Source organism: Syngnathus acus, chromosome 11, assembly GCF_901709675.1.
Source record: "Syngnathus acus chromosome 11, fSynAcu1.2, whole genome shotgun sequence".
Classification (NCBI taxonomy): domain Eukaryota; kingdom Metazoa; phylum Chordata; class Actinopteri; order Syngnathiformes; family Syngnathidae; genus Syngnathus; species Syngnathus acus.
This window is the reverse complement of record NC_051096.1, coordinates 4406111-4431260: the sequence shown is the minus strand read 5'-3', so window position 1 is coordinate 4431260 and position 25150 is coordinate 4406111. Positions and strand designations below refer to the sequence as shown.

At 42.6% G+C, this 25150-nt stretch overlaps 5 protein-coding genes across 10 annotated transcripts; 4 read left to right on the top strand and 1 right to left on the bottom strand.

Annotated features, from left to right (window-relative positions):
- The first annotated feature begins 693 nt into the window (after window positions 1–693).
- LOC119130852 (glutathione S-transferase A-like) lies at window positions 694–2592 on the top strand. Its single transcript, XM_037264824.1, has 6 exons — window positions 694–978; window positions 1040–1105; window positions 1212–1317; window positions 1928–2043; window positions 2143–2228; window positions 2304–2592. Exons 1-6 carry the CDS (start codon window positions 811–813, stop codon window positions 2437–2439), a joined length of 678 nt encoding a protein of 225 aa, XP_037120719.1. The 5' UTR covers window positions 694–810; the 3' UTR covers window positions 2440–2592.
- A 342-nt stretch (window positions 2593–2934) lies between these two features.
- Window positions 2935–5461, top strand: LOC119130843 (plasma kallikrein-like). The gene is made up of 9 exons (XM_037264810.1): window positions 2935–3056; window positions 3124–3280; window positions 3738–3847; window positions 3937–4099; window positions 4210–4328; window positions 4392–4524; window positions 4588–4694; window positions 5068–5227; window positions 5292–5461. Exons 1-9 carry the CDS (start codon window positions 2999–3001, stop codon window positions 5392–5394), a joined length of 1110 nt encoding a protein of 369 aa, XP_037120705.1. The 5' UTR covers window positions 2935–2998; the 3' UTR covers window positions 5395–5461.
- A 165-nt stretch (window positions 5462–5626) lies between these two features.
- Window positions 5627–8632, top strand: LOC119130844 (coagulation factor XI-like). Its single transcript, XM_037264811.1, has 9 exons — window positions 5627–6037; window positions 6105–6261; window positions 6898–7007; window positions 7096–7258; window positions 7377–7495; window positions 7560–7692; window positions 7756–7862; window positions 8239–8398; window positions 8463–8632. Exons 1-9 carry the CDS (start codon window positions 5980–5982, stop codon window positions 8563–8565), a joined length of 1110 nt encoding a protein of 369 aa, XP_037120706.1. The 5' UTR covers window positions 5627–5979; the 3' UTR covers window positions 8566–8632.
- Window positions 8633–10369: 1737 nt separating this feature from the next.
- On the bottom strand, window positions 10370–13885 carry heyl (hes related family bHLH transcription factor with YRPW motif like). The gene is made up of 5 exons (XM_037264815.1): window positions 13510–13885; window positions 12018–12084; window positions 11714–11797; window positions 11432–11513; window positions 10370–11366 (listed from the first exon to the last, which is right to left on the bottom strand). Exons 1-5 carry the CDS (start codon window positions 13584–13586, stop codon window positions 10720–10722), a joined length of 957 nt encoding a protein of 318 aa, XP_037120710.1. The 5' UTR covers window positions 13587–13885; the 3' UTR covers window positions 10370–10719.
- zbtb8b (zinc finger and BTB domain containing 8B) lies at window positions 12018–23684 on the top strand. Of its 6 annotated transcripts, none has more exons than XM_037264798.1 (5): window positions 12018–12101; window positions 21153–21345; window positions 21503–22370; window positions 22441–22619; window positions 22709–22990. In XM_037264798.1, the coding sequence occupies exons 2-5, from the start codon at window positions 21172–21174 to the stop codon at window positions 22988–22990; spliced, it is 1503 nt and encodes a 500-aa protein (XP_037120693.1). In that variant the 5' UTR covers window positions 12018–12101; window positions 21153–21171. The 6 variants fall into 6 exon arrangements, with proteins under 6 accessions (XP_037120693.1, XP_037120692.1, XP_037120691.1 ...); XM_037264797.1 differs by lacking the exon at window positions 12018–12101 and adding an exon at window positions 20624–20751; XM_037264796.1 differs by lacking the exon at window positions 12018–12101 and adding an exon at window positions 20624–20757.
- The last annotated feature ends 1466 nt before the right edge of the window (window positions 23685–25150 follow it).

Genomic DNA, 25150 nt, shown 5'->3' with positions numbered 1-25150 from the left:
TCAAATTGTTGAAATTGGATTGGCTCTTGTCAGCCTACAAACCGAAGTATCGTAGGACAGCTTGCATAATGAATAACTGCGGTAATTGGATCTTATCTGATCTGCCTTGTTCAACTGTGGATCAGGTTCACTTCAAAAGGGGAATGTTGCTATGGACACGTACACGTACTTACTCGTAGATTGATTTGTTTTAAAGTTATGGAGAGCAAACATTACCAGACGCAATAATATCAAATATGATTAAAAAACATGTTTGTTATAAGTTTTATGATTTGCACGGATTGCCTTTTGTGCACACGCTTGATAGCTGCAAAGATGCCAAGAAAAAGTGCTGAGTCATCGTGACATTTCATTTTTTTAAAAAAAAAAACATGTAGCTGCAATAAATCCTATCATAAATATATTGGAAGATAAAATATGGGAGCGAGGTTAAGTGGTGTTTATATGGTTAGATATTACGACCGAAAGCCTCAAAGATTAAGTACAAGTCAAGATGATTCCCTCATCTGGTAAGGTGACGCGTTGAGTTTCTTATAGCCTAAAAAAATGTCATTTCAGAGGCATTTAAATGCAATTGTGAATATTGTGAACCGGAGTGTTTGCATTAATATGCAAACTTTTATTATATCGAGTAAAGTCGAATCTGGGGGCGTGACTATGTCTTTGTTGTGGGACTCTTTCCGGTTTAACCGAAAAATTTGGCACACCTCCACACTTTGTTATATAAACAGACATTTCCCTAACCACCACACACTCCCTCCCTCATCCGCAAAGTGACGCAAGGTGCAGATTTGAGACTTCGCTGCAAACATGGCCAAGGATATGACTCTTTTCTGGGGCAGTGGTTCTCCTCCGTGCTGGAGGGTGATGATCACCCTGGAGGAGAAAAATCTCTCCGACTACAAGAGCAATCTTCTCTCCTTTGAGAAGAATGAGCAGAAGTCGAAGGCTGTGCTCGACCTGAATCCCAGAGGGCAAGTAAGTTCGCTTGCATGCAACATTGTGTGACGCAACTTTTTTAACTATTTGTTTGCTAAAGCTCCCGACCTTCAAACATGGGGCTCTCGTCATCTGTGAGTCCTACGCTGCTTGCTTGTACTTGGAGGTAAGACCACAAGTGGCAAAATTACTACTTTCTGACTTCAGGAATTTGGGTGCACTTTTTTTTTTTTTTTAAACATGGGTGCACATTTTTTTCAAACATATTACAGGCAAAATTCAAGGAGCAAGGAACCAAGCTGATCCCAACCTGCCCGAATGAACAAGCCTTGATGTACCAGCGCTTGTTCGAGGTCGTCCCGCTTGGCGACAAGCTGAGTATGCAAAAAAAAAATCTGACTCATTCTGCAAGTTTACCATTTATTGCATCTCGTGATTTAACGCTTGAGCGCTCATTGTTTCAAAGTTCAGTGCTCTCGGCATCATCACATGCTCGTCCCCCATAATGAGGGAAGCTCATTAGCTGCAGGCCACCCCAAGAGAATTGCACGCACTCGTGGCAAACAGGGCGCCAGGGATGTATAAAAGGTCATAGATGTTAATCCAACAAAGGATCACATGCTAGGAGTGGCGAGCCAAATCATAAGACGAGGTGTTTTGGGCCACTTTAGGAATTGAAAGGTTTCTTTTTAGGAAGTGGAAGTTAAGACGGGCCACACTATTTCCTTGTATTATACTGCCCCCTTGTGGCCACGGTGTATACACCGGAAGAAATTGCTGTCCACTGAATTGTGGTAAAACCTGTAATTTTTCAAAATTTCACAGTACTTATTTCTTATTTAAAAATATTTTTTGGGGGAAAAAAGATATTTGCGTTCAGTCCCCTGCAATTTAAAACATAAAATGCAGAAATAAATGTCTGCACTCACAAGATCTCACTAATCTGTTTTGATCTGATTTTCTAAAAAGACTTGTTGGCATTTTGCAGGTAATGTCATCTATTACGAATGGAAGGTTCCGGAAGGTGAGAGGTTCGAGTCTGCAAAGAACAGGAACAAAGAGGCTGTGGGTGTCGAGCTCAGTCTGTGGGAGGGATACTTGAAGGTAAAACAATAAGCAGAAAAATACATTTGATTGAATTTTTTTTTTTTGCACAATCTAGGTGTTGAGTTTATTCTGTAACCGGACTTTTCTGTTTTGCAGAAGACTGAACCATACCTGACAGGAAAGAACTTTTCCATGGCTGATGTTGTGGCTTTCCCCGGCATTGCCTATGCCTTCCAAATGGGGTAAGTGTGGCAAAACCTGTTCATAATTTCCCAAAAGGGAGTCATTAAATAAACAAATGTCTCTTTATATTCCAGGTTGTGTCCACATCGTTTCCCTTATTTGGCTAAATATTACAATTTGCTGAAGGAGCGACCCAGCATCAAAAAAACCTGGCCAGCTGTCTGGAAAGAGAAAAAAGACCTGTTCAAAGACATCCAAAATTCTAGCTAAGCTTTTTTACTGAGGTGTGATCACATTTAGATGATCCCTCTCTACACTGGATGTCAATCATGACTCTTAATGCCTTTAAAACCTGTTACTCCTGTAGTTTAAGCGGCAGCTTTGGTGCCATGAAAGTCAATAAAAGCTTACTTTCAAATAAAATAATGTGTTGGTCTCTCTGTGGTCTTTCAAGTATTGAGATGGTTAGATAATACACTTGATGACTAAAGCAGTATGTTCTAAAAAAAACTAAATAAATTAATCTTAATATTTTTGATCTATTATAAGTGCCAGCACAGAATTTAAGTGATAGACACTAATTAAACAAAATCTTCTTCCCACATCAGGTATTTTGTGCCCTCTGGCGGTGAAATAATAGAATACAGGTTTGAAGCGCAATGTTTGCGACACAAATTTCTCAACCAGTGTTGTTTCAAACGATTTCTTTTTAGTCTGCAAACATTGTGCAACCACGTTAGCCAATCGGCAAAAAGGTTGAGCGGTATATATAAAAAAAAAAAAAGGAACCTGTTATCCTGACAGTTGCATCTTGGACTCACTTGATGAAATGGACGCTCTTTTTATTCTAAGTATTCTCTCGATTACAAGTCTCTCCTTGAGTCAAGGTAAAATTGTATTTCTATGTGGCTTGTTGTCTATATACATAGTTTTATTTTTTCCTTGTTTCTTTAGAATGCCCACCACAATTGTTGGAGAACATTGACTTTCCGGGAACGGACATTAAATTCGAGTATTCTCCTGATGTTCAGCACTGTCAGCATTTATGCACACAGCACCCGTCTTGTCTCTTCTTTACATTCGTACGTGCAGACTGGACCGTTGATGACAGGTAAAAATTAAGTCAAATTAGTCAAGTCAAATTTCTATGTAATACAGTGATCCCTCGCTACTTCGCGTTTCGTTTATCGCGGCTTCACTACATCGCGGATTTTTTTCCAAATTAAAAAAAACACATTTAAAAGTCAAAATAAAACTTATAAATTGAGGAAACGTGTCTAACCTTTAGGACAATGTGGTATTGCTCCAAATGTTCGTTTACATTCCTTTAGAAGTCCGTTTTGGAGAGGTCTGCTTAAAAAAAAAAATATTGAAGCAGGAATGTTATTGTTCCATTCAAGACTCAAGCACCTGTTGTCAATATTTGCTGTTCTACATGCAAGTTGTGCAAACAATCAACTGGACAATTGGACAGAAGGTCCAATAAAGTTGACCTGTTAAGGTTCATCTTGATCTACGTATATGCAAACTTTTTGGAAGTAATAAACATTTTCTGGACCTCTTTTCAGGCACTTCTACTGCTACCTCAAGACAACGCCCTCCGGAGAGCCCAACGTCCAGACCCCCCTCCTTGGTGTCACCTCTGGATATTCTCTCAAACCCTGCAACCCAGAACCAAGTATGCCCCCCCCCCACCCCAATTCACATCAAATTTGTCTAATTTTAAAATATGCTTTTTTTTTTTTAAACTGTCTTTCTGTCTACAAGTGCCCTGTCTGCTTAACGTGTACCAGAACGTAGACTTTTTGGGGGCAGACTATCGGACCTTGTTCACGAACAGCTACCAGGAGTGTCAGCGAGTGTGCACCGAAGACCGCTTTTGCCGTTTTTTTACATTCGTCAATAGGGACTTCGCAAATGAGAAAATCAGGTAAATGAACAAAATGGACTTGGAGTGAAAAACAAAAAAAAACAAATCTCTGTACTTGCTTTTGTTTGTTTGGCCAAAATCGTAAACACCAACTAAAACTTTTCTTTTAGATATAAATGCCACCTAAAATTCAGCTGGCCCATACCAAGGACCTTAAACGTAAACAGGAAGCCCGGCGTGGTGTCCGGCTTCTCTCACAGTGTCCAACTTAGTCAGCCCTCTGACATAGGTAAGAAAAGAAAAAAGGCAAGATAATTCCATGCACATTCTTGACCGTTTTGTTGTTTTTTAGCATGTTCCGAGAAACTTTTCCCGAACACGGACTTCGAGGGGAGCGCGTTTGAGTCACAACCTGCCGGTACGCCAGAGCAATGTCTGGCCTTGTGCTCTGCAAATCCACGATGTACTTACTTCTCCTTCCAGAGGTAGTCAAATAACAAATTTCCACTTAATGATAATAGAATCATTTATTTATTCTATTTTTGCAGCAATTCCCTCACTTGTCAACTGAAAAACGATCCCAATCAAGTAGGGATGAAGTCCCGAGAAGGTGTGACGTCTGGGATAGCAACACACTTCTGTCAACAAGATGCCAGTGAGTGTAAATTAAATTTTAAAACTTCAAATAAAGAACTGTGTGACTTTATGTAGATGGTTTGCTAAAGTAGCAGCTAGCCTCATATTAGCATTATATTTGCCTTGGAAAGATCCGTGCGTGCTACCATGCAGCCAATATTTTCATTGTTTATTCCACTTTAATCTTACAATTTTTATTTACTATGGAATTCAGAACATTAACTCTAGCACCACCTGCTGGATTTCTTGCAGTATTGCCTTAATTTAATGACCCTATTGAAAAATTGTTTGGAGTTGTAATATCTATTTGTAAAAAAAAAAAAAATGTAAGATAGGTTTGGGCTATTGTTAAAATAAGGTCTGCAAATTTACAGTGATCAATTTCTCAACAGATTGGGTGAAGACAGCTCTTGAGGGAGTCGACTTCCAAGGTTCGGATATTCGCTTCGAACTGATGGACGACGTAGAGACGTGCGAGAAGACGTGTTCCATCGATCAAAATTGTCAGTTCTACACATACGTCAACGAGAACTTCAGCGACTCCTCTTTCTGGTACGGAATATGACACTTTCCATCTGCCTCTATGATTGATACATAAACGAGTTCTTTCCGACAGGCGTCGCTGCTATCTCAAGCGTGTCACCACCATGCCGGCTCCTCCCAAAATTACCAAACTGGCCAATGTGGTGTCTGGGTTCACCAAGAGGAACTGCATTTAAACCATTAACATCCTGACTAATACGTCTCGTGCATCTAAATTTGAAGAAAATAAATGATTCAAAATTACTCTTTGATATCTGATATTAAGCCCTTGCGACGAGAATTTTTTTATTTTTTTATTCTTGTGTGGGTTTTCATTTTTTTTATGCATGAACACTTTAGTTGTCAATCAGGTTTAGTGGGTTGTGTTCTCTTTTGGCAGAATTTAAGTGATAGACACTAATTAAACAAAATCTTCTTCCCACATCCACAAAACATGTTAAAACCATGCGGAATTGTTCCAAATTCGCTCTATATTGGTATTTTGTGCCTTCTGGCGGTGAAATAATAGAATACAACAAGTTTGAAGCGCAGAAACGATTGTGGAAAAAAAAATGTTTTAATTTTTTTGGCTAAATACAGATTTGTTACATCACCGCAATGTTTGCGACACAAATTTCTCAACCAGTATTGTTTCAAACGATTTCTTTTGTCTGCAAACATTGTGCAACCACGTTAGCCAATCGGCAAAAAGGTTGAGCGGCATATAAAAAAAAACAGGAACCTGTTATCCTGACAGTTGCATCTTGGACTCACTTGATGAAATGGACGCTCTTTTTATTCTAAGTATTCTCTCGATTACAAGTCTCTCCTTGAGTCAAGGTAAAATTGTATTTCTCTGTGGCTTGTTGTCTATATACATAGTTTTATTTTTTCCTTGTTTCTTTAGAATGCCCACCACAATTGTTGGAGAACGTTGACTTTCCGGGAACGGATATTAAATTCGAGTATTCTCCTGATGTTCACCACTGTCAGCATTTATGCACACAGCACCCGTCTTGTCTCTTCTTTACATTCGTACGTGCAGACTGGACCGTTGATGACAGGTAAAAATTAAGTCAAATTAGTCAAGCCAAATTTCTATGTAATACAGTGATCCCTCGCTACTTCGCGTTTCGTTTATCGCGGCTTCACTACATCGCGGATTTTTTTTTCAAATAAAAAAAAACACATTTAAAAGTCAAAATAAAACTTATAAATTGAGGAAAAGTGTCGAACCTTTAGGACAATGTAGTATTGCTCCAAATGTTCGTTTACATTCCTTTAGAAGTCCGTTTTGGCGTGTTAGCACGAACACAAATTAGCATCTTTCTGCTAACTTGTTAGCCTGCCCAGTACTTCTTGCTGGTGACCGTACTTCGCGGATTTAACTTATCGCAGGGGGTTTTTGGAACCAATTATCCGCGATAAACGAGGGATTACTGTATTCACTGAAGTGACGTCAACATGCGAGCAGACTAAGGAGGAGGTCTGCTTAAAAAAAGATATTGAAGGAGGGATGTTATTGTTCCATTCAAGACTCAAGCACCTGTTGTCAATATTTGCTGTTCTACATGCAAGTTGTGCAAACCATCAACTGGACAATTGGACAGAAGATCCAATAAAGTTGACCTGTTAAGGTTCATCCTGATCTATATGCAAACTTTTTGGAAGTAATAAAAATGTTCTGGACCTCTTTTCAGGCACTTCCACTGCTACCTCAAGACAACGCCCTCCGGAGAGCCCAACGTCCAGAGACCCCTCCTTGGTGTCACCTCTGGATATTCTCTCAAACCCTGCAACCCAGAACCAAGTATGCCCCCCCCCCCACCCCAATTCACATCAAATTTGTCTAATTTTAAAATATGCTATTTTTTTTTAACTGTCTTTCTGTCTACAAGTGCCCTGTCTGCTTAACGTGTACCAGAATGTGGACTTTTTTGGGGCAGACTATCGGGCCTTGTTCACGAACAACTACCAGGAGTGTCAGCGAGTGTGCACCAAAGACCGCTTTTGCCGTTTTTTTACATTCATCAATAAGGACTTCGCAATTGAGAATATCAGGTAAATGAACAAAATGGACTTGGAGTGAAAAACAAAAAAAACCAAATCTCTGTACTTGCTTTTGTTTGTTTGACCAAAATGTGACAATCGTAAACACCAACTAAAACTTTTCTTTTAGATATAAATGCCACCTAAAATTCAGCTGGCCCATACCAAGGACCTTAAACGTAAACAGGAAGCCCGGCGTGGTGTCCGGCTTCTCTCACAGTGTCCAATTTAGTCAGCCCTCTGACATAGGTAAGAAAAGAAAAAAGGCAAGCGTAATTCCATGCACATTCTTGACCGTTTTGTTGTTTCTTAGCATGTTCCGAGAAACTTTTCCCGAACACGGACTTCGAGGGGAGCGCGTTTGAGTCACAACCTGCCGGTACGCCAGAGCAATGTCTGGCCTTGTGCTCTGCAAATCCACGATGTACTTACTTCTCCTTCCAAAGGTCGTCAAATAACAAATTTCCACTTAATGATAATAGAATAATTTATTTATTCTATTTTTGCAGCAATTCCCTCACTTGTCAACTGAAAAACGATCCCAATCAAGTAGTGATGAAGTCCCGAGAAGGTGTGACATCTGGGATCGCAACACACTTCTGTCAACAAGATGCCAGTGAGTGTAAATTAAATTTTAAAACTTCGAATAAAGAACTGTGTGACTTTATGCAGATGGTTTGCTAAAGTAGCAGCTAGCCTCATATTAGCATTATATTTGCCTTGGAAAGATCCGTGCGTGCTACCATGCAGCCAATATTTTCATTATTTATTCAACTTTAATCTTACCATTTTTATTTACTATGGAATTCAGAACATTAACTCTAGCGCCACCTGCTGGATTTCTTGCGGTATTGCCTTAATTTAATGACCCTATTGAAAAATTGTTTGGAGTTGTAATATCTATTTGTAAAAAAAAAGAAAAAAATGTAAGATAGGTTTGGGCTATTGTTAAAATAAGGTCTGCAAATTTACAGTGACCAATTTCTCAACAGATTGGGTAAAGACAGCTCTTGAGGAAGTCGACTTCTATGGTTCGGATATTCGCTTCGAACTGATGGACGACGTAGAGACGTGCGAGAAGACGTGTTCCATCGATCAAAATTGTCAGTTCTACACATACGTCAACGAGAACTTCAGCGACTCCTCTTTCTGGTACGGAATATGACGCTTTCCATCTGCCTCTATGATTGATACATAAACGAGTTCTTTCCGACAGGCGTCACTGCTATCTCAAACGCGTCAACACCATGCCGGCTCCTCCCAAAGTTGCCAAACTGGCCAATGTGGTGTCTGGGTTCACCAAAAGGAACTGCATTTAAACCATTAACATCCTGACTAATATGTCTCGTGCATCTAAATTTGAAGAAAATAAATGATTCAAAATTACTCTTTGATATCTGATATTAAGCCCTTGCGACGAGATTTGTTTTATTTTTTATTCTTGTGTGGGTTTTCATTTTTTTATGCATGAACACTTTAGTTGTCAATCAGGTTTAGTGGGTTGTGCTCTCTTTTGGCAGCAGAGGTTGCTCAACTCCAAAACAAATCTGGTTTCTGTTATTTTGGGACTTTTATTTTTTGCTCCGCAAAACAACTTTTTAAATCAAACATCCCAATATGATTCATTATTATTTTTTGTTTGTGTTTTAGAATGATTAATTTTCTTTCTAATTTATTAATTTTCAGAAGATTTTAAATAAATTGCTTATAGTGGAGTTGGAGCAGGCTGAGATAAATAATGTTAGATTTTAAACTTGATAAGCCACTCAAAGACAATGGATTTTTTTTTTGTTCCTATGATGCAAAACGTTTTTGAATATTAACACACACGCAAATAGTAAACATGTGACTGGTTTATTTTCGCACAATAGCAAAAATGTTCTCAATCTCAGATATATATTTTTTTTAACTACCCCTAAGCTTCGCATTCAAAGTCGTTCTCACAGACACGCCCGACACACACGCAAATTATTGCCGCGTCTTCCCGACTCCCCTCCCCCGTGGGAACCTCCGTGCAGTGTGACTGTGGTCGTGCACTCTGGAAGCTGTGGTGGTGACTCTGGCTCCTCCAGTCAGAGCGCTGCCAGTTAGACTGCGTGTGTGTGTGTGTGTGCAAGAGTGTGCCCATGTGTGTGCACTCGCGTCCTCCACAAACATTCCGCCGCAATCCCATCCGTGCAACCGCCGGCCGACCTTGCACGAGAGCCGTGCCGCCGCAGCGGTTCAGTCCTGACGCCAGCCCCCTAAGACTCGCATAACACACGCACACGCTTGGCTCCGCATAAACAAAAGCCTTCTGGAGGGCGAAGCAAACACGGACGGGGCAACGAGCGCACAACGTTGGCCTGCCAGCACACTGGCTGGAATAAACAAAGTGCACGTTGCAGAACACACACATTTTTGGACCGCAAACCACAGACATTGCATCCTGGAGTCGATCAAAGCATTCTCCGGCGAGCACACAAGTCTCTCTCATCCCCTCGCGAGTGTTTTCATGCGACACGACACCATCGCGCTTGTCTGCTTGGGAAACGACCCGAGCGTCATCCATCACTCTTTTCGTCGACCCCTTTGGGATTGTCAGTCGTCCTCTCATCTCGCCGTGGCTTTGTCGGCCGTCTTCCCAGCCTTTGAGATCTTTATTGTTTTCCCCCTGTGGCTTCCCCCGCCTCATCTTCATTGTCTTGCCCATGGTTGAGGAGACAGCGATGCAGACAAGATAGCCGTTTGGTAGACCGCAGGATTCGAAAAAACAAAAAATTACCATGTCCGATCGTTGAAGATGCTCTCCTGTGCCGATGCGAACGAGACGGCTCTCACTTATGTGGGATACGAATAATCTTGATAAGCTTTCCTTGTATTGGCCAACCGCCACTAATTAATGGTTGATCAATGACGATCAATAGCAAGTTTGACTGATTTATCTTTTGTGGATTCATGTAATATTCATGACGGGAATAAGACTAAAATCCCCCAAAATAAATGAATCCAGGATTTTGTCCTTGGCTCATCACCTACTGTTCCATTTCATGGAAATTGGTTTGCTAGATTTATCCTAATCATGTGAATGAATATTAAGACCACATTGAAACTTTTCGGGAATGACAAGAAAATACACAGGCAAAAGGTAAAGGCACTTAGTTTTTATGTAGATTTTTTTTTCCCGAAACATTCTTTGCCGTAAATACTCATCTTATGTATAGTTGATTTGGAAAGTAATACATAACAGCTGAAGAATCATTGCTTTCTGTTAAACATATGGCTCTTTTGGATGTTCTTCCATTTGACAATGAAATCGTCCTTACATGTTGTCTTCATTGTTTCTTGATCTTGTTGGCAAGGATCAGAAACTTTCAGTCTGATATGGCTTGTAGAGTCCTTTGAAAAAGAGGCAGTCATTTGCTACATGGGAGTTTTGTATCCTTTGCACAAGTCATTTTGGATTTTATTGAAACAAGAAAAAAAAATAGTCCTCAAAAAGCTCCAATTTCAGTCGCCCATCCTTGAGCGGATTTGCCCGATCCAACTAAGCCCCGACGCTGGACTGCGGAAGATACCAAAGGAGCAAATGGTCGGAAAGAAACGAGCGGTGGCGCGGTGGTTGGAGAGGAAGAGGAAGGGGCGGGAGGAAGAGGCGAGTTCTTGGAGGTGCTGCGAGGGGAGACCTGCGTCAGCCTGGGTGGGCCCGAGGATGGGGATGCCGCGGGGGACGGCAGCCTGTGGGCGAGAGCCGAGGGGGCCAGGAGGGGTGGCGCCCCCCGTTGGCAGCCGGCCAGCGGTGCGAGGCGGAGGGCCGCCGCCGGCGGGTAGCTCCCCATCAAGGCGAGATCCCGTCGTCCGCTGGGGAACGGCGGTGAGGATGAGGCCGGTAGGGCGGCGGACATCTGGGGGAAGGACACCCAGGGCCAAGGAGGGAAGGGCAAAGCGGAGGTTGGGTGCGACTGGAGAACCAGGGGGTCCAGCTCGCTTGCACAGTGGGAAAGATGAGTGACCAGGCGAGCGCCTATCGGGTCTGGAGACTCTCCTTCCAGAGAGCTGAGGTACCGGACCACCTCTCCAACGCACTCCCTGAAGCCCAGGGTCCTGTAGTCCACTGCCAGCGCCCTCGCGTCAAAGTAACCTGGAACAAAGTGAAAGTTGTCAAAGACAAAAAAATTCCCAGAGTCGAAACAAAAAATAAATTACCTTTTCCTCCCATAGCGTGCAGAAATTTGAGATGGTCCACAGTCATTTGCAGAATCTCGGCTTTCTCCAACTTTGAGGAACCCTGAACAGAACAGAAAGTCCGCAATATTTATCTGGATGAAATCCGCAAGACCACAAAGCTGAAATATTTGTGGCATGCAGTCACAGAGCAGATTTGGCTGGAATCTTGGGAAGATTTTTTTTTGGGACACAGAAGCTTACCAAAACTGCTGATACCGTATATTTTACCCAAACTAGCAACCATTTGTCTTGAGTTGTCACCTGTTTTTCAAAAGCACTTGGCACCAGTCTCCTTAACTCCGATAGGCTGTGATTGATCCGGTCCCTCCGCCTCTTCTCAATTATCTATGGAGGGCAAAATAAAGTCATTTTTACTATACGTATTAACAAAAAAACTCATCTTAGAAAAGTACACCATGACAACCCTAAACCAAAACTTGCTAATGTACTACTTTCCTATTAAGATAATTGGGCGTTAGCTTGTGCTACCAAAGTGGTAATTTGATTTTTCAGTAAATAATGGAAAAAAAAGATTTTTAAGAATAGCAGTTTTCAATCAACTCACCCCTCTTCTCTTCTTTCGGGCCAGAATCTGTGATGCGCTGCCAGGCGACATGGACCCGGTGACTGGGCTGTATCAGAATATATGGTGAGTCTCCATATTGTTATCATTAGCATTGTTTAATAAAACACAGAGGCAGCAGAACGCCATTTGCTGCAAAAACGGCCGTGATTCAGGATAACATGTTGTTTTACTTTACGTTTTGACAAAAGGCAGTTTCAGAAGATTATTTTACAGCCAGGAGGCCGTGCGTTGGCTCCCGCGGGCCACAAGTTGAGATGGTTACACCCCGCCCGCCCGTCCGCCAATGTTTATTTGTGCACAGACCTGCAAGAGGGAGCGCCAACATTGTCCCTATTGCTGTTTTTTTTATTCGATTGTAAACGGCGCCAATTCAGTCGTGTGTTTTCGTTTAAGATGCCTTTTGATGGCTTCCACTTGAAAGGAAGTGTCACGCAGAAATTTCGATTGACCCGAGGCTGTCTTTGGTGTCACGTACTGCCTTCTGACGTGGTCAGAATTCCTGTGACTACAAACACGCGCTGACTAATAAGCTGGGATGGGTTTGTTCGTGACAAACCAAAGTTCTTGTCTCTTGTGTTTTTTTTCTTTTAAACGTGTTTTTAAGAAGCTTTTTTTTTTTTTTTGCTCTGATCACGCCTGTCTCTTTTTTTGGAACCTTTGAACCCTCATGTTGACAGTTTCAATATGTGAAAATGACTTACCGATACAATATGTTTCAATTTCAGACACTTTAGGAAGTTTGTCATGAAACAGATTTTACTTAATAACTTGTGTCTTTATAAATATTTATTTTTTGAGTCAGAAAGATATAACTCCCTGTTTATTTGTGTGGTTGCATTATGCAACTAATTACCTATTACTAAAAAATATACATTTTATAGTACCAGCCACTTTATTTAAAGTCAAAATGTGCGGTTTATGAGTGGATAAAAAAAATGATATCACATTATAATTTTTTGAGAATGAAAGACACAAAACATTGAGTCTTTTGAATTTAAAATTTAAAAAAGAAGTTTTATTGTACATAAGTGGTAACCGTAAATTTTATTATGGTGCAATGTTTATCATTCAAGCTTCTGCTTCATTTTAATTTAAACGATTGCCTCAAACTCATAAGTAGGTGATATACGGTTAAGAGTGTAAAAAAGTGAAATTCATTTTAATAACGGATGGATTAAATAATTAAAAAACGTATGTTACAAATGCAATTAATATTTATTGTCAGGGATGTACTTTTTACGTTTTTTAAAATCCTGAATCTTTTTTTAAATCTTTTACTGTTTTTTTCAGGTAGAAAGGTAAACATGGGTCTAAAAATAGCTGCCAATGAATGCGTTAAAGGAATTAAAAGCAATCGTAAAATTCTGACCGTTGCATGCTGTGCTATATCATGCATATTATATTTCATTACGGTATAAATTAGCGATTATTTCTCGTTCCCTCGCGTCAGGTGAGCGGCGATGATGCTCACCAGTAACCGTCCTCTTGTCCCACGTCAATCAGCTCGTCCGTGTCCGACTCTGAGCTGTAATCGTGTGGTCTCTTCATTTTGGCCTTACCGGGTCGACAGGAGCTAAAAATTGCCTTTCGTGCCCCCTTGGCCTCTTCTCCTTCTTCTTCCGTCTCCTCCCGTGGCTTATAAGAAGCCTTGTGCTTGCTTCCACTGTCTTCCCTCCTCTCCCGCTTGACTAGTGGCGGTGGCACTTGCTCGACCCCCGAGGGCCCATGACAAAGCGGCGAGAATTCCCAAGCTTCTATTTGTCCTCTCCCTGTCACAAGCACCCAGTGACAACGTTTGGCAGTTGAAGCAGGGTTGCCAGTTTTGGCTCCATCCCTCCACCAGCCCCCCCTCCCCTCCTCTGCCCTCCCCCCCGGCGGCGGTCGCCTCCTCTTCGTGTCCCTCCTCCCTCCCTCCCTTTAATTTGCCCTTCCCCGGCGAGTCACCCCCCCTGTCCTTGCAACCCGTTGCTCAGTCACCCTCTGTCAATTAGCCTGCAGTCTCCTCCTGCTCTCCTTCCTTCCTTCGTTCTTCTCATGCTCCTTTAATTGTGTGCTCATGTAGAACAATGGCCTGACTAATTTGTGGCAGAGAGGTGAGGAGTGTGGGAATGATGGACCTTGTTGGATTCCATCTCCACTTGGACCATCACACTTAGGTGTGAGTAAGACGCGAGGTAGAAAAATTTATGTCAATCGGTGTTTATTTTCTCTTCGGAGAGCCTAAATTCACTTACATCGATTCATTGGTGGAATGAATAAAAATTTGCTGCAAAATTTCTTCATTTCAAAATTGTCGTGCAAGCAAACAATCCCTAAAACCGGTTCTCGACAAGAACCGGTTTTAGATTTCCGTCCCAGAGTGGCTCTTTGTCATCTTGCAGGATAGGCAGAGGTGACAAAAGTAGGCACACTCTGTACTGAAGTACAAGTGCTTGTGTTTAAAAGCAAAGAAAAAAAACAACCTCTGAAATAGAATTCAGAGTAACCTCGCTTTAACCCCGGTTAGTAATTATTATCAGTCCTTGTACCAGTTTTACAAGTTGGTATGAAGAAAGGGCAGAAAAAAGGTTATCAGATTAAGGAGAATCTTTAATCGTTACAATCGTGACCACCACCGATTCTCTGAAATCAGGCCTTTGCTTCTCTGAATCTGTTGCATCATTAATTGTAACGCTTCTTTGGTTCCCCAGAGATAAAAAAATAAATAAAAATAAAATGCACATTTAAAGTGCATATACCTGAAATCACTAAGTACTTGTACTTAGTTACAAGGCAGCAGTGAAGATAGCAGCCCAGGTGCTAAGTGTCAAACATGACAGATAAGCGGCCCAGCTCCATGTACCCAGAAGGTCAAGGGTGTTATCGGCCCAGTGAGTGTCTGAACATCTCGCTTCTTCACTGGACAGGTTAGCACCCCCCCCAACACACACACACACGCATGCACTAACGGCGCTCCATTCATTCACACATGCGGCTCTGTGCAACACTCAGTCATCGCTTCCACAGCCACCGTGGGAAGATTGCTGGCGCACATCGCCATGGAAACACGAGAGCCCGGCGCCGTGTGTGTTTGTGCGCGCCAGCGTGTGTGTCTGCGTGAAAAGAGCCAGGCCAAGTGGCATGCCCCCTTTGACACAATGCCCGGCTTGAGTGTGTTTCTTCCTGCTCGGCAGACTGGAAGGGCGTGTTCGTTTAAACATACGACAACGATTGTGTGCAAGATGTTGTATTAGCGTTTGTTTTGGGGCTCGGGGGGTGCTAAACATCTCGCCGGAGATTCTGTCTCTAGTCAATTATATGCTCTTTTTTTTTTTTTTTTTGCTTTGTTTGAACACCAAGCTCTTTTATCAAAGTCAACTTGCCCTGGTAATCTGTTTATTAAAAGATAATGGGAACAGAGATGATCATTTGTGTGTGTTCACTGGAAATGACACAATTCCAATTGAAAGCCACAGACAGATTTACATGGTGTCTTTCAGGGCATAAATGAAAAAAGAAAGTCATCGTGAGAAAAATGTGTTATGTCAGAAGATGTCATTCATTTTCTTCCCAATTAAAATTGAAAAAAAAATATATATGCATGCTTTTGGAATGTGCGTTAGCTTAAGATGGCCGCATTTGCGCTCGTTCCAAAATGACGTAAGCCGCATGGAAAACACGCACAAGGACAGAAGTGATTAAGAAGATGAATGAAAAAAAATAAATGAGTTAAATATGAGAGCGGTTTGATGGTGTGGGGATCGGGGCGCGGCGACGACAGACAGAGATCTGAGAAGCCATCAGATGGAATTTGCTGAGATTTCTGCCGGTCTTGATCTGCTATTTTAAGTCGTCGCTCCGCCACATCCCTCCAAACCACAACAAGGCCGCGGTCCCCTCGTTGAAATTAACAGGCTCATGCTTTTGCAATTTGCGCTCACACGAATGAGGGTGGAATTTATAAGGACAAGCTCCCAGCCGCAATTATCACTTCGGATGCAGTTTTGTTTTTAAAGGTTCGAATATACGTGAAGTGGCGAGAGTACAAATACTTTATATTTAAAAAAAAAAAAAACTTTGAACATCTTCTGGTCGATTTTTTCGTGTTTTGTTTGATCTCTCTGGAAGCATCTTTGAAATCTAACTTAATTTGCCTCATTTGTTTGGACTGAATTTGATAAGACGTAATTTACTTGATCTCAAACTATATTGGTATCATGACTGACTTCTTTTGACTTGATCAGCTTGTCATAATGGCCAACAGATGTTTTCATTCGCCGACATTGAGTCCGACAAGTTAAACGATTTTTATATTACATTTAGTGGAATCCGATGATGCTAAGGCATCAAAAGCAAGCAGCATTTTTTTTTTATTACTCAAGAAGCTACTTTTGTAAGTTTGCTCCATTTTAAGTGGACATAAAAGTCTACACACCCCAAGGTTGATTCCAGGAGCTGATATGAGCCTCTTGAGATCTAAATGTGACAGTGAGGTGTCAGTCATGGGTCGGTCAGCTCGTCACGGGCTCCCTCCTCATCCGGCTCCCCCCCGCGTAAAGATAAATAGAGAGGCTAAAAGGCGGCGAGGAGACTCAGAAAGGAGCTTTTGTGGCTTCTGAGTGGGGTCTCTTTCATGGCCGTTCCCACAGCATTGAGCGTGATGACATTCACAATGTTGCGCGTAGACACGCACACACTTACTGATGGGACTGCGGTGACTTTCGCTGGTGCCGGGTCCCAGACGAGATGGCGAGGGCCCGAAGAGCCACAGGCAGCCATTGTGCTGTCGCCGCGGAAACCAGTCTCTTTATGTCAGACATGTTTTTCTGTTTGTTTTCTTTTTTTATGGCTTTAATGTGGGCAAGAGCGAATGTTTCCCCTCTTGCATCCCTCCCCCTTGACTGATCTGTGTTATTCCCCCCCCCCAATAGCCTGCGCCCACCAATCCATCCACATTTGTTTTCCACCACCCCCTTCTCCTGTCGTCTTACTCATGTTGTCCTTTTTTGTTCTCCACATTTTTTCCTCAAACACTTACGTCGTTAACGTCAGGTCTAACACAACTGGGATGATGTTTGACCTCCAGAATTGAATTTATCGGAATTTTATTTATTCCAGGTTCGGACTATCGCTATCATGGAATCTTTAACTTCTTTGTTTTAGGAAAACTAAAAAAAAAGGCTTTCAAGAAAGTAATAATGTGCCACTTGTTGAGAACTTCAAACATTTGGATTTCATGCTTGTCATCATTTCCGCTGCATGCTAATTATGATAGCATTAGCTTGACCTATTACATCTTGTGCTTTGGAGTTTAGTTAATATTCATCGTGACTGTATATTTTTAAATTAAAAAAGAAGCACTAGATTGTACAAACACACAAAAAGCTGAGTCCCAACAACTTTAGCGTTGTAAGTGTGCCTTTAATGGGCGTGGCCGAGTGAGTGATGTCCCCATCATGGTCTTTGCGTGAGTTTCTGAACTTGCCGTTGGCCTTTCTGTAGATCTTTGACGATGGGGAAATATTTTTTTCCACCAATTTTTAGTTGAACACCATCTTGTTCAACTTTGGATTCCTTTTAAATCCCGGCGAATGAAAAAGTCGCTTTTCCCACGTCGCTCCCACATGAGTCGATTCCTATCGTAAAATCAAAGCGCCATGCTGGAGAACATATGAAAGAATGCTGTTATGTTTGTACTCTCTAAAAAAGGAGATGCCCAAATGTCCCTCCAGTGAGTGAAATTGAAAAAGCAGACGGTTTCTATTTTTAAGCGCGTGAAGAATGCCGCTCAGTGCCATGTCTCAAAGGCACGCCGGCCCGTAATCACTTCATTGTGACTAGCACATCACATACAAGAAAATCTTTCATGGGCCACACAGAACAAAAAAAAAAAAGTGATAAATGAAAACAACTGTGCTTAATTGAATGACTGCGCTTCTTTTACGACTTGGCAAAAATTGAAGAACTCCGAAAGATTTCTTTTTCACATGGCGAGCTGCATGGAAGGGAGAGTCGGCAGTAATTGTCAGGAATGTATCCAAAATACACATTTGCTCACAAGCTTGTGAGATGACACGGGGAGGGTGAATCATCCTTGTTTTACACCCGACACCCTGGGGCGCAGTGCTCTGACAGCCCCTTAGTATCACAAATCCCTCTTATAACAGAACACCTCCGATTATCAGGGAGACATCCATCCACACGTCACCCCCCGTGGCATCTCAGAGGAGCAGCCATAAGTTGAAAAAAAAAAAAAAAAAAAAGGCCGTAAACCTGCCATGGCTGATGGGACACTTTTGACTTTCCCAGAAGAGATTATCCAGAGTGCAACTAACAGGCATTTTTATTTTGAAGTTTGACGTCTAGTTGTCGGTGAATGAGAGATTAGCATAACATGCGAGACTTGTCAAGTCGACGCCGAGTCTGAACGTCTCAGTGCTCGTGTCGACGGACTCACATGAAAGGCAGACGAAAGAGAAAAAATCTTGCTGAAAGGCAACACGTGTGCCGCGAAACCATTGCTACACAGTCTTCCTCACAAGTACCGCAAACACACAGTCAGTGTTGCGCTCAGACATAAGCTATGTTTGAGGTCAGCGTCTGAGGGCTCTTGGCTAACTGCATATAGCACAAGCGAGCTTTGATCGTGGCAATCCGCCTGTGGCAAAGACATCAGTTTTTCGGGGCCGTTCGCTACCGGAAGTTTTGCGGTGTGCGAAGGCTCCGCGGTGCTCGATTTACAATCAAAAAAATCAAAAAAACGGCCGGCAGATTTATTTCAGTCGTGAATTCTTTTCGGCCTATCCGGCGGGTGATGGGAAGAGCGTGAGATGTGCCGGGACGTCGGTCTCACGACATGAAATGATAATTACAGAGAGAATGAGAGAGGAAAGTGGTGTCTCTCGAATAAAGAGGGGCGCCTGCTGTATTAGACTCCCAGTGATTGCACATGAGAGATAAAAGGACAATAAGCACCACATGCTTGTTGCTCATTGGCCAAAAATCACAAATAACCCCACCAAATGCAACCACACAGGCCGATGCTTCAGTATTTTTTTTCTTGTTTGCTTCTGCACCAACCCACCACACTCCGCTCTGGTCTTTTTGATCCCCTGTCGAGGGTCCTTCCCGCGGAACCTCGCTTGGAATTCCAGAGATTCTGGGATAATTCAAACGTTTCACGGCACCCCCACCCTCTCGGGAGACGGCGCTAGGAAAGGAAAATGCCACCGCGGTCCTTCCATTGTCCCGAGTCTTTAATCAGGCTCCCAGTGTGGCTTGCGCTGCCACCGTGGTGTGTTGTCTCAGCCTGGGAAAATGCAGGCCCGAGCGTTCGTCAGACCACAAGGAGCGAGGGGTGCCGCTGCGGGCCCTCAGCGCCAGACTGTGGCTGCCAGTGCGGCTGACGCACACAATGCAAAGCGTCCATGAAGGCTGTTGACTTTTTAGACATCACAAGCCGCCATCAGTCTGCCGTAAATCACAAGTATGGTCTTTTTCTATGCTCGGTAACATGAAAACAAATGAACAATTAGAGAAGACGTTTTAAGATAGAAGTCAACATACCCACTGAGGGAATGCACCCACTTTTGGGGGGGGGAAGAAAACAAAATCTAAAAATATGGTCACATAGTTTCACTGATATCTTGGCACAGAGGTCTACTTTTTAGTAAAGTCTCTTACATAATAGATTCTTTGTTAAATATATCACAGTGCATTGAAATCTATTTTATTAATCAAGCAGGCTGTAATAGTTGAATGCTGTCTGTTTTTTTGCTCATATGTACTTTATATTATGACAATAATTGATGGATTGTGTTATGCCACAGGAAGGATGTAAAAAAGTTCGGGAAACCCTTAATTAGAGTAAGATTAGTTTTTAGTGCTAATATTCTTGGTCGTATTTTTCATTGGGCTGTCATAACATTAACGTGGTTTTCCCACAGCACGCCATAGGAAAATATCATGAAGTCAAGAACTGTGGGATGAAATGTGTGGATGTGGCAAATAAATGAAAAGTAGTTTAATGTTTTTTCTTGGAACCAGGCGGATTATTTTCTCTGTAAAATGGAAAACAGTACAACGTTGGAGCTAATGCTTTCTGATGGGTGGAAAGAATAATGTAGTCATGTAGTTTAGGAAAGTGTTGGCTGCTCAGTAGTACAATATGAACAATTGAGAAAAAACATGTTCACAAATCAATCATAATAGCATGAACGCAATTATCAAAAACGTTTGTCATGAAACCACACATCTTTACAGTTCAGTGTCTGTCAAATGTCTTTTAATGGTCAGTGGTGTTACCTTATTTTAGTCTGATGAATTAATTTTCAAAGAAAAGTCATTTTCATTTACACACATTCTTTATTTATTTGTTTATCACATTATTTATTTTGTTCATCTATTTATTTTTGTTTTTATCTATTTATTTGTTAGTATATTTATTTATATAATCATGTATTGGTTTATTTACATTCATTATTATTATTATCATCATCATCATCATCATTATTATTATTATATTTAAATCAACATCGAAGTTGTCCGCCCCTCTTTCATTGGTCCAGTCAACGCCCGTACTCGGGCTACGTCACTTCTGATTGGCTCAACGTAAACGTCAATCTCGTGTTACCGGAAGCGTTTCTGGGTAGCAGAAATAGAAGAAAACAGTGGTATTAGCAGTCTAATATTTTCAAGATCAAGGATTATCATCAAGTATTCCCCCCCCCCCAGGGTTTCTGCGAGTAAGTCATTCTAGTTGATTGTGTTTTATATGACATGTGCTTTTCAAAGTGACGCTTCCGAGTAGCCGAATATGATTTTCTAACTAGGTACTTAGCCTTAGCAACGGTAGCTAGGCTGAAAACAAAGGCAGAATAAACTCTTTTGCTATGAAGTTGCTCTATATTGAGATCTTATATGTTGGCTACAGTTTTTTATACATGCAAATTAGATTAGCTTTAAAGCATCTCAGTTCAATTGCACACACCCTCGAGCTGCATGCTGACTTGTAAAAAGAGAGTGAGGAAACAATAATTCTGCCACATTGTTTTTTTTTTTTCAGATTGTATGACTCACTGGAAACTAGACTCATGCATTTCCGCTCATTATTTGTCCTTTCTTCTCTCCTGGCAGAGCCCACTGAAGTTTAGTCATGGAGGTGCCTTGCTACCTGCCCAAGCTTCTGTTTGAACTCAATGAGCAGCGGAAGCGAGGCTACTTTTGTGACTGCAGCATCCTGGTCGAGGGCCGTGTCTTCAAGGCCCACCGCAATGTCCTGTTTGCTGGAAGCGGCTACTTTAGAGCTCTTTTGGTTCACTATTTGCAGGTGCGGTGGGTCGACCACAGTCTGTTCTGTGATACCTCCGATTTTGGTTCGAACAATCACATTTTCTCCCTTTGGAGTTTCCATTGCACCTTATTAAAGCAAATTATTCAAATATTTGAAACACTAATTTAATGTTCGTAATTGTCTCTCATTTCAGGATAGTGGCCAGCGCCAAAGCACAGCATCCTTAGACATAGTTACAGCTGATGCCTTCTCCATCATCCTGGACTTTCTCTATTCCGGCCGGTTAGCTTTGAGCAGCAACTCTGTCATTGAAGTGATGTCAGCGGCCAGCTATTTGCAAATGACTGACCTGGTGAACCTTTGCAAAAGGTACATCAGTTCCTCTTTGGACATATGCAATAAGGACAAGGAGGGCGTAATAGGGGGGGGAAATCCGGGACAGGGAGGACAATACAGACCCGCGGACAGCGGCACTGCTGCAGCATCCAAGTCGAGTAGTTTTGGGGCTGCAGAGCCTCGCTCACAGGTTGCAGAAGCAGATGGAGTAGCTGTAAAGCCGCCAAAGAGCCCTTTGCCCATGCCGGGCAGCACCCCTCCAGGCCCAAGCCAAAACATGGACATCGACTTCCATTCCGGCGGCGAAAAACCAAAACCCCACACGGATCAGACAAACCTTACCTCGACGCGCTGCTCTTTGACTCATGAGTTAGTGAACCCCAAGATAGAGTATGACCCGGATGAGGAGCTCTCGGAGTCTCCTGACAATAAAGACCTAGCGTCATATCCTGGACCTTCTGTTCCTCACCCGAGCAGATCGCTTCCCCCGAGTTTTTCCACGGAGCGCTTCTCTGTGGGTTGCAGCTCTTCTTTCAGTGCCAAGCAGCTGATGGAGATGCTGGCCAGAGGTGAAGGCCCCAACTCACTGCTGGACCGAGGAGGCCAGCGCATGACTCAGAGACCACCGGGTAGCATTTTAGGCTTGAGCCGAATGGAGGACAGTTTGGGTTTCGTGGGATCGTCCGTGATGGAAATCCAGTCGGATTGGATCGGAGAGGACACGGGTAACTGAACACCTGATTGGCCACTTGTGAGCTTGATAGATGATTTGAATTGCTTCTTTTAATTTTGCAGGCGACAGCTTACTGGTTCCCGTCAAGCTCCACAAGTGCCCCTTCTGTCCGTACACGGCCAAGCAGAAGGGAATCATGAAGCGCCACCTTCGCTGTCACACAGGCGAGAGGCCTTTCCCTTGTCCCATGTGCGGAAAGAGGTTCACCAGGCAGGAACATCTTCGTACCCATGCCCTCAGCGTAAGAGTTGAAGCAAAGCACTTCTTTGTTATGGCCATCCCTAATAATAGTTTCTCAACTGCTGTCATCGTCTGTGAACTCCCAACCAGGTCCATCGGCACGACTTACCCATGTCATGCAAGAGCTGCAGGCGGATCTTCTACGGGTCCAGCGTGTCGCCGGGGTTCCGACGCTACGGCATCTGCGACAGCTGCAACTGCGTGACCACCACTCACGCCGAGCCCGCCGAACGTGAAGACGGAAACGCCGACTGGGCCAGTTTCATGGACGACGTGGACGAGGTGGAGGTTGGTCGAGTGGAAGACTTGGTGGGGAAGACGATGCTGGAAAGGGAGCTGACCGCGTGCGATGATGAAGGTCATACCCTGTGAAGTTTTAGGACTTGACCTTGGTCATCATTAATTGATGTTCTTTAACCTATATCTGTGGCTCTGGGACAATCAGGCCTTTGCTTCTTGGATCAAAAAATGCGGTTCTTATCGGTTATTGGTGTTCCATGCTTAAGTTCGATGGACTTTGTTGATTAAATTGTGTAAGCGTTGTTTTCCTTCTATATCTGGTGTGTAATTTTTATATCTTAAAAATTCAATCAATAGATAACCTTTGATGCCTGGTGCATGGCTTGAGCAAATTTGAGAAGCAGAGTGCCGCTCTCTAGTGGTGACTTGACACACTTGCAATGCTAATTTGCCATTTTGCTTTTGGAAGCCAAATGGAACTGGTTTCCTTCCTTTTTACAGTACAATTCTTTCCCCAAAAAGAAGTTACAATTTGTTTACTTTGTTAGTACAATCATGAAATGGCAGTAGAAGGAACTCAAATAGCAAAGTACAAATACAAAGATTGTTCAGGTCACTTGACTTATTTATTTTCCTGACAAACTTTTACTTTACCACCTATGTTTTATTTTCAATTATCACTAGCTAAGTGGGCTTTTTTATTATTATCTCACATTGTTGTTATTCTGTGGGAACATTTGTTTAATGGCTTCATAAGAGCCAATTTTTCTCTTGTCAATATGAGCACCAAATAAATAAAAGAGGCTAACGTTTGTGTGCTTTTTTTTCAGTTTTGTCCAAAAATTATTTGTGATATTCCATAAAGAAAAAAGCTTTTTGGTGACATTTGAGAATGACCCTAAAATGCACTATAATCTTAGTTTGACTGTTTTCAAAGATTTGAGCACTCACATCCAACTGTTCAATGTTACTTGCTGTTCTTTCATTGAATTACAAAATTCACAACAGATGTTTTTTTTATTGTTGTAATTTCCCAATGACGTCTGCGTTCACCCTTGAATTCCCTGTAGAAACCAAATTCCCCTAACTTTTGCGAGTCGCGTATATTTATTTTATACCTAGCAACTGTACTTGTGTACTTAATTCGATTACTGTTAAATAGTTATTGTTTTTGTAGTTCCACAAATCTAACGCAAGAGGGCAACCATGGGCCTGACAGCAATTAATTAGCCATAAAAGAAGAGCCCCTATCACAAGCAGCCATTGTTTAAAGGCCGAATATGATCCCATTGAAACAAAAGAGGTGTCACTCGGTTAAATAAAAAAGGGGAATCGGAGCTACTCGCCAGGCCCAAAACATGGGCAAGTCGCGGGACTTGACCGAGTTCGAGCGGGGCCTGATCGTCGGCGCTCGAAGCGCGGGTTGCAGCATCTCGGAAACGGTCAACCGGCTGGGCTTCTCCAAGACGGCGGTGTCTCGAATCTACCGTGAATGGTGCGTGAAGAAGAAGACGAGCAGCCTGCGGGGCACAGGTGGGAGAAAACGGCTCGTCGACGAGATCGGCGAGAGGCGGATGGAGCGTGTGGTGGAGGCCAACAGTCGGGCTACTGTCACGGAGATCCAAACCCTGTACAACTTCAGCGCCGAGACGCCCATCTCGCATAAAACTACACAGCGGGCCTTGAAACGGCTGGGCTACAGCCGCAAGCCGGTGCACCGGCGCGACTCGGCTCATCGCACCACGCAGCCCCGGACCAAGCAACAGGACCCCGTCCAGAAAGAACAGACTCCTGTATCTCCAGACTTGGTTGGCATCAACAATGAGCAGGACACTGGTAGTAGTAAAAACCAGGAGACATTGCCATACGAGAGCGCTCCGGTCAGTTGCAACCAGACGCTCCCCGGGGTCGGGACACCTCTCCCGGGATTTCAGTGTTGGTGAGAACCTGGAGCTTTCGGATCATCAGTGCCTGTGGCTCTTTCCTTACTTTGAATTCTTTATTTCAAGCCCTGGACACAAAGTTCTCCTTATCTCAGTGGTTTTCAGAAGTATCACTACCATGATCAACATTGTAATGCAGTAGTAGAGTAGTCGGACTATGTGTACATAAAAAAATTAGGCTTTATTCCTAAAAAAGTGCATTTATTAAGCATGACAGCTACAGTTAACATTATATACAGTATTTACATCACCGCTGTGCTTAAAACTTAATGCAATTATTTATTATTATTACGTATTCCGACTGAAAAAAGCGTCAAGTTCGGTTCAAATGTCATATGCTGTGTTTTGA